The 8,942-nt window shown below is 44.5% G+C and overlaps 1 protein-coding gene across 3 annotated transcripts in view; it reads left to right on the top strand.

Annotated features, from left to right (window-relative positions):
- Positions 1 to 8,942, top strand: part of IFT140 (intraflagellar transport 140) — an 83,880-nt gene that overhangs the window by 70,278 nt on the left and 4,660 nt on the right. For all 3 annotated transcript variants that reach the window (XM_064726092.1, XM_064726093.1, XM_064726094.1), the window contains 4 exons: positions 4,764 to 4,941; positions 7,106 to 7,296; positions 8,294 to 8,389; positions 8,736 to 8,868. In XM_064726092.1, coding sequence (XP_064582162.1) covers positions 4,764 to 4,941; positions 7,106 to 7,296; positions 8,294 to 8,389; positions 8,736 to 8,868 — 598 coding nt within the window. The remainder of the gene's footprint in view (positions 1 to 4,763; positions 4,942 to 7,105; positions 7,297 to 8,293; positions 8,390 to 8,735; positions 8,869 to 8,942) is intronic.

The following is an 8,942-nucleotide window of genomic DNA, read 5'->3' on the forward strand; positions in this document are numbered from 1 at the left end:
AAATATTCCCTAAAATCCAATTTAAATAGTATGGGAATCCTGATCCTTAATAAAAAACTGCCTTAGTGAATGCTTCATTGCTGGCAAACAGGCAGCAGGATGTGCATTTTGCAGCACTCACAGCATTCTGAGGGGCACAGGGGTTTGTGTCATACAACCCACATGGAGCAATTCTTGGTGTTGGTTTGATGAGGGTAAGCTTGGAACAAAGCTGTGTATTCAGTGGGATATTATAGATCCATTCTGTGAAGCTGCTTTATCAAAATTATATGTTTCATCCAGGGAAGAGTTTTTAGGAGTAGCCTCATCAGCTTTCAGTGTTTGTATCATACATGAAAAATGCCTGACTTTTCTTAGAGTAGCTCATATAATATCATTAACACTATCAAGAGTCTCATTGAACTGTTACAACTTTTCATGTATTACTTGAGTTTCTTGATGTCTTTTAGCCCCATGGAAGGTTATAACCAGGATCCCATAAAGGCATTTTATTTTAAAAGCATCAAACCTAATTTAGCTACATCAGCTAAAACCTCATTTTCTCAAGACCTTAGAGTTTTCCAGTCTAGTGGAAGACATCCCTGCCCATGGCAGGGGTTTGGAAAAAGATGGTTTTTAATGTCCCTTCCTATCCACACTATTCTGTGGTTCTGTGATGATCTAGAATATAACATTATAGGATGCAATAATAATTTGTTATATATAATGTGTATGTTATAGGGTCCAGTTCAACAAAGTGAGACCCAAATTGAAAAGAGATTTTTTTTTTTTTTATCCTGATCAATGTTCATATTCCAAATATAGCCCATTAAATAGAGGGAGAAAAGGTTTTTCAGTGAGATGCTTCAGACATAAAAATCTCCAGCCCTTCTAAATAATATTCCATTTTTTCTTTAAACTTCAGTGCTTTAGGCAATGAAAAATATATGGGAACAGAGGGTGAGGACTGTGGATGCTATAAACACAGTTCCATAGAAAAACAGATGTGAGAGGTCAGATAAAAAGCAAGGAAACTTTCATCGAATATGTGGTAAGGTTTGTGTCCACTCGTAAGAGGCATCAGCGTTTGCTTCCCCAGTGCCTGGTGCTGTGGCTGCGGCCTGGAGCCGGGAGCCCAGGCTGCAGCAGCGTCTCCCTCCCTGCTGGGAGCCTGGGGCTGCCTCCATGGCTCTGCTCCCACTGCTGCTGTGCCTGGGCTTCATTACATTTCTAGCTTCAGCTGATCAAGTACAGATGTGAGAGGCTTTCCAGGGGGGTGAAAAGAGGAGGAGAGGAAGAACTGGAAATTCCTGGAGTCACAGTTGGGGGCAGGGAAAAATTTTACTTGGCATTTTTATATGGACAGCAGGGCCAGGCCTGGAAAGTAGAGTTTCTGCCTTTTAGGGATGCATGGAGAGATTCAGCTTTCTTCCTACACTGGCAGCTGTTGGGAGATAAACTGTGGTTTTCCCTGGGATTCAAGTGAACCTGTTCTGCACCTCCTGTTTTTTGTTCCTTCACCAGACCCACATCCATCTGCCCACATTTCTGAGGGGCAGCAAAGCTTGCCCTGGTGCTGGAGGTGTGTGCCTGCCAGGGAGGTTGTGCATCTCGTGGCTGAGGTTGGTGTTTGTGAAATGAAGAGAGAAATGGAAGTGGATTGTGGGTGCTGCCAGGATCCCCTCCCCTTTCCTCTCCATGTACCTCATCTGAGCACTGTCCCTCTTGTGAAGGATGTGTCTACTGGAAAGAAGCAATGTCTGCTGCAGGTCCATGGGGACCATGGCTGCTGTTCTTGCCTGTGAGCTGCTAAGCAAACCGAGTGGGGTGTGGGAACTGCTCTGGGCAGAGCAAGGCTGGATTCCTTGGGTAAAACACTCCTTCAGGTGTTTTGGCAGGGTGGAAGCAGGAGAAGGAATGCTCAGAGGGAGTCAGTGGTCTCACCTGCCGTGGGTTCTTGTGCTGTTGAGCTGCTCTGATCATGTCTCTCAGAATCTTAGAATCATGGAATGGTTTGAGTTGAAAAAGACCTTAATGACCATCCAGAACCAACCCTCTGCCATGGGCAGGGACACCTTTCTTTGCTGTCCCTTTCATCTCTTGCTGTGGTCTCTGTGCTGGGTAAGTCCATGCAAGATGTGCTCTGCTGTGAACAGTCCCAAATTCAGTGTCTTTGGTGCAGTTTGAGCCTGGTGTGCTTACCCCTGCCCAGTCAGGGTGGGAGAAGGCAGTGTCTGCTGGAATAAAACCAACTGCAGAGCACATTGACTGCAGATGTTTCTCCGTGTGTTGCTGCCAGCAGCATATCCTTGGCTCAAGACTCTCAGGTTCATTTTGCAAATGGTTTGGAGTATAGGAGAAAGAGGGGGCGATGGCAGAACTCAAGCTCCTCAGGGCAGAGGTACCTGGGTGCCTGCGTGGCCCACAGGCAGGTGTGTGGGGCAAGAGCTCCCAAAGAGGAGTCCTAGGGACAGGAGCTCCTGCTGAATTTTGACATTGGCAGGAGATGTTGCCATCCAGGAAAGCATAAAACAGCTGAGAGATGATAAGCAACATCTCCTAAATCCTGCTATGACTCTCTGCACGCTGTTATCTTCTAACTTTGTACTTTAAAATACACTGTGTAGTCTGTTTCCTCTCAAAAGTTTCCACTCCCAGTACTCTAAATAAGAATCTCATCCGCTTGCCTATTTGAGCCCATGAACTCTCATCTTCCTGCATGGAGGGAGTTGAGAGCTGTCAGAGCTCTGAAAAAGAAAGACTTTGATTTCCTTTCAGAAAGTCACCGTTAGTCAGCTTGACAAAGCATTGTGTCAATGTTGTTTAAAGGTGTTTTTCCAACTTTTCCCAATTCCAGATAGTGTCTGGAATAAAAGAGAAAACTGTTCCAACTTTTCAGAAATTAGGAATGTTACATCTGATGACACAAGGCAGCATTTTTGTATTGAGTGGTATTGGGTTCTGTCAGGCTCTTCTAGGTCTGAAATGACCATGCTTTATTTCAATATTCCTTTTGGCTCCTTGGCTGGGGAGCTTGGACATGTGGGAGAAGAGCATGAGGAGGCCATGCTTGAATAGCACTCAGTTGTAAGAAAGGTGGCACTCAGATATGCATTTTTGCCTTTCTAAACCAGAAACACTTTTGATCTTTCTGAAATTTGTCCCTGATTTAACATTTTCATTCCTTTTTTATTTTTTCCATACCGTTTGTCTCAGTGAAGTCTGTACTACTTATATCGATTAATACCCAAAACCTTCAAATGAGTTGCACTGCAAGTAAAAGATGCTCTAATTCTTAACTAAATTATGCAAAGAATTTTTCCTGTGCCTTTTCTTAGTGTATGAGCACGTCATGGCTCACCTGTTCCACTGCTTCCCAGTTAGTCACTTTCTCCTGTGTATGCATTTTAATCATAGGAAAACTGGAAGGGAATTTCTTGGCAGGTCATAAAGTGTCATTCTATTCTATTACTTTCTTCTTTTATCCTTGCTTTTAGAATTTAAATCTTTACTTTGTGCTGTGTTGGTGCCTGAGAACTGCACAGAAATGTACCACTGCTGAGGGTGACATTGAAAAAACCCTTATTTTGAATGCTCATGCTTTTTATTAGTCAAACATACTGCATGAAATTTTGAAGAGTCTCAAAAGTGAACAGAATCTGTGAAAATATTTGCTTGTCCCACTCTGTGATGGTCAATTCTGTTGTGCTCCTTCTGCTAAGCAATTCTGCCAACCATTCCAGCTGGGAGCATGGTCCTCAGCCCATCCTGCTTTACCTGAGCAGGGGACTTTGCAGTGTTAACTCCAAGCTCATAGCCCTGAGTTCTTGTCTGAGCATTATAAAGCTTTTCTTTTTGTCTGTTTTATGCAAGTTTTAAATTAGAACATGGTTGTTAGGTAATTTTTCTACACATCATTCCCTATAACTGGGTGCAACAATTGTACTCCCAGTAGTTGTTCGGTATTTAAACTACTCCAGACTGCAACAGGAGATTTCCAGTGTAGGTTAAAACGTTTTTGTAATTTAAATTTTGATTTCTGAACATCAGTGTGGGAGTTGTGACTGTCTATAGGTTGCAGCTACAGCAGGATGGGCACATGATGTATGTTTATATACATGCAAACATGGACTGGTTTGGGTTGGAAGGGACCTTAAAGACCATCTAGTTCTACCCACCCCTGCTTTGGGCAGGGATGCCCACTATTCCCAGGTTGCTCCAAGTCCCATCCAATCTGGCCTTGAACACCTCCAGGGATGGGGCAGCCACAGCTGCTCTGGGCAACCTGTGCCAGGGCCTGCCCACCCTCATAGGAAAGAATTTCTTCCAATCTGAATCACCCCTTTTGCAATTTAAAGCCATTCCCCTTTGTCTTGTCCCTCCAGGCCCTCATCCCAGCTCCCTCTCCAGCTCTCCTGGAGCTCCTTCAGGCACTGGAAGATGCTCTTAAGTTCTCCTCAGAGCCTTCTCTTCTCCAGGCTGAGCATCCCCAACTCTCTCAGCCTGTCTCCAGAGCAGACGTGTAATTGCTGCTGTTTAGACATTGGTGTAAATCAAAGTCCACAATATTTCCTTAAAGTTGGGGTCATTTAGCTCAAGAAGTGACCTTTGTGTGTGAGCCTGCTTCTGTTCCTCTTTGATCTTGACACAGCTGGAGTCTCTGTTACAGTCACCCCATTCCCAAGGTACTGATGGTTTCCCCTTTCACACTCTCCCTCCTCACACCTCACTTGCTTTCCAGGTGACACAATACCAGCTCTCCTTTTCTCTCCTGTTTCCTGCAGTGAGGCTGTCTGGGAGAACATGGCTCGCATGTGTGTGAAGACTCAGAGGCTCGATGTTGCCAAAGTTTGCCTGGGGCACATGGGTCATGCCAGAGGAGCCAAGGCACTGCGGGAGGCTGAGCAAGAGCCAGAGCAGAAGGCCAGGGTGGCTGTGCTGGCCATCCAGCTGGGCATGCTGGTAAATCCCACAGCCAAGCTGTGAATGGTTTCTATCAGACTCTGAAAAATCACTCCGTGAAAGAAACTGCTGACTAAAGCAAACATATTTTACAGATTGTTTTATGTGTGAAACATTTAACAAAAATCTGCTTTCTTGGGGCATAAGCCTCTTCCAAGCTAGATTTCACTGGATTTAAAAAAGGCTGTATTTTATTATAGTTAAAATGTTTCAACAAACATGTTTTAAGCTCTGATATGGAGCTCTGATATTTAAGTTCTGGTATGGAACGCAAGTTCCAATTTGAACTTATTTGTTTCTAGAGTGAAAGGCTAGAGCTGTATGGTGTCACAGAGTGAGGGCTGACCTGAGGTTGTTGAAGGAGTTTAGGGAAAATAGACTTTTCCTGTAGGGCTGGAGAGCTCTGGTCAGTCACATTCATGTCCCAGGGATGCCCAGTCACCCAGATTTCTATCCTGACTTCTCCCACCGTGTGAGCAGGAACTTGGCTGGATCCAGCTCAGACAGAGGACAAGATCTGGCGGTTCCACCATCTGGAGCCCAACCTGGCAGCAGATACACCCCAAAGTGGACCTTGTGTCTCATGTCTGTCTTCATTCCCCTTGACTGCCAATAGAACTGAGATCTAAGCTGAATTTGAGACCAGCATTGTCATATGGATTGAAAATTGACTGGTGTTGGTTAGAGAGGAATTAGTATTCGACTAATTTAATACCTTTAGCAACGATCCATAAGAAAGCCAGAAATTTTTCATTTGGGAACCGTAAGAGATCCAGACATATGATCTGTTAGAGGGAAAAACTGGAAAAGAATTTATGAAATAACCCACAGTCCATAGGAAATACTGAATTAGATAAAAAAAAGCAAGGTGCTATGACAGCAAAAATCAGTTTGGGGCCATGTTTGAGGAGATGCCAAATCCTGGGGCCTGGATTTGGTAACTCCTATCTGTGTATTCAGGGCAGCTACAGCTGGAATGATGACCTCCAGCCTTTAAGTATCTCATTACAGAAAAAATAGTTGATGAACTGGAAAAGCTTCAGACAAAACCAATGCAAATTTCTCAGCTCTTAGAAAGATTTCACAGAAAAGGAAGTCTTGAAAATGGTCAAATAATTAAAATTTGGCTTGAAAAGGTATTTAGTAATCTATAGTTACTTGATGAGTATGAGAGAGAGAAAGAGACAGAGAGTAACTATTCTGAGTTAAAGGTAAGGAAAAAAGGAAAATTTAAACAAAATGTTTGTAAAGGCTTCCTGGCAGAGAAAACTATGAGGCTGAAAAGTGTCAGCACTGCTTCTCTTGGATATTTAGATCTGTTTGGAAAGGTGGAAGGGAACTGCAGCAAAACAAATACAGTTCTACTGCCTTTTTCCATCTTGTACAGAGTCTTAGGGCAGGCATCTTCCTTTTCCACTTTCTGTGCTTTTTAAAATTTGAAACAATAAGAGACAAAAAGCATTTTTCTGTCTTGGACAGATAATCTTAATTTACTAAATATAGTGTTCAGCTGGACAGCAGTTGGGTGGAGCAGGAAAGTGCTCCTTCCACAGGAGTTAGAACCTCTCAGAGAATAAAAATAATAGTTCCAAATTTGCCCGCCCTTGCGTCAGCACCGGCAAAACCCTCCTGTTCTAATTCTGCAATAAATTACCAACATTTATTCCCAGGAATGGAGCTCAGTTGTCCACAAACAGTATTGCTACCTCTGAGATCTGCTGGGAGGCCACAGGGGTTCCCTGGCTTGCAACACCTTAATTCTCAAACCCTGAGTGCCAGGATCCTCTCCTGAGCCCTACTCCTGGGTGGGCAGCATGATTGGTAGCTGTACCTCCACCTAAGCATGTCTCCATTTTTGGTGATTCACACTCCTGATGACAGCATTTGATCATTGATGACTTGCTTGTGTCACTCCCCTCCCTCTCAGGCAATCCTGTACAATAAATGTCAGGATCTGAATGCTTTCCTTATTTTTACATGACCATCCTGTTTCCCAATAACATGCTATCCTAGGCCATGTATATTTAGTTGGTTAAACCCTCTGACTGATGGATTTTTGCTTTAATTGCATTGCAATGCCCTGCACTACTAAACTGCTCCGAGAAGTGTGACTGACACGCAGTGTGGTGGGGGCTGACAGAATTTGGGTGTTCCTCTCCCCCAGGAGGACGCAGAGCGGCTGTACAAGGATTGCAGACGCTATGACCTCTTGAACAAGTTCTACCAGGCCTCCAACCAGTGGCAGAAAGCCATCGAGACGGCCGAGGCTCACGACCGGGTTCACCTGCGCACCACCCACTACAACTACGCCAAGCACCTGGAGGCAACCGGGCAGCAGAGCCTGGCACTCACCCAGTAAGCAGCAGCTGGGTGTAAGCTGGGGGGCTGGGAGTCTCTTTCTCCTGTGAAGATGGGTGAAAGAGGATGTTTGATCATGACCAGTAAAAATTAATTAAAGTCTTTTCCTGTTTCTGGTGCCTTCTATCTCATAGAGTGAAAGCATTCCAGTGAAACCTCCCAGCACCCTCCCATGCAAATAATGACTAGTATCTTAAAAAGTCAAGAGTCTGTCTGGGCCAGCAGTGAAAACCCACTCATATCCAGTCCTATGTTTGTCTCTGGAAGATCACTGCCATCTTTTCCTTCCTTTTCCATGAAAAAAAACAATTATTTGCTTTTCCCGAGAGTCCCAGACACAAATGCTGGAGCAGAATTGAGTTTGTTTTGGTTGCTTCTGGTGGCTGATCCTCTCCTGTGACTGCCAAGTCCCATGACAAGTTAGGGGAGGGTATTTTTGATGTCTTGTATTTCTTGTTTGAGATCTTGTTTTTATATGAGTTTTCCAATATGAAAAGTTCCCATCATCATCATCATCATCCAATAAGGTCAATTCTGTTCAGAATCACAGTAGAACTCTGCTGTGCTCAGGCAGACTGCTGGCCATGGTGGGCAGTGGGGTTAGGAGATGGGGGTGCTGGGGAAGGGCAGTGACCTCTCAGCAGCAGCAGTGGGTACAATGTGGAGCCTGGGCCATTTGTGACCTGTCCAGACAGGTGTGCTTGATGCTTGGGGAACTTTCTGGAATACTTCTTTGGGCCACCACTGGCACTTTTAAAGTATGTTGTGTGCTGTGAAGATCACACCTCCCTGATTCCAAGTGCCTGGCAGTACCACTGAACTTTTAATTTTTGATGGTGCTGGTGGACTGCAACTGGTCGTACAGTGAACTTATACAGCTGAAGCAGTTGTTGCCAGTGTTGCCTGTTGTTTGGCTGGCAAACAAGATCAAATAGATTAATAGAGAGCTAATAAGGAGGCTGTCATCTCACATCTAATATGTTCTTCTCTACAGCTATGAAAAGTCAGACACACACAGGTTTGAGGTACCTCGAATGCTCTCTGAAGACTTACAAGCACTGGAGAACTACATCAACAAGATGAAAGACAAGTCAGTGCTATGCTTGTTCCTTCTACACGGGCTGTCAGGTCTGACATACAATTTGTGATGACTGCAAGGATGACAGAGTGTGAATCTTCTCAGTCTCATTCAACCCCTGCCTTATCCACTATGACCCTCCAACAGCTTTTCAGGTTTATGCTGCACTTGCATAGTAACTGCCACATTGTTATCCAGGCTGACTTCTGGTACAGGGCAGATCTTGGGAGTGTCACACTTGGGTAGGGGTAAACCACGAACACACTAAGTGTGTTAAGTCTTTAGTTCAAGCTCTCTAGCAGTGACAAACAGCATCTGTCAGTTCTCATTGCTGCAGTTAATATTGTTGCTTTTCCAGGAGCCTGTGGAAGTGGTGGGCACAGTACTTGGAGAGCCAGTCAGACATGGAGTCCGCATTAAAATACTATGCACTGGCTCAGGATTATTTTTCCCTAGTCCGTGTTCACTGCTTTCAAGGCAACATTGAGAAGGTAAGGCAGCCTGCTTCCACCTGCTTCCAGAGTTCTCAGTCCTGGGAGGAGCATGGACATGAAGTGAAGCTGTA

The sequence above is a fragment of the Zonotrichia leucophrys genome, chromosome 14, assembly GCF_028769735.1.
Source record: "Zonotrichia leucophrys gambelii isolate GWCS_2022_RI chromosome 14, RI_Zleu_2.0, whole genome shotgun sequence".
NCBI classification, from domain to species: domain Eukaryota; kingdom Metazoa; phylum Chordata; class Aves; order Passeriformes; family Passerellidae; genus Zonotrichia; species Zonotrichia leucophrys.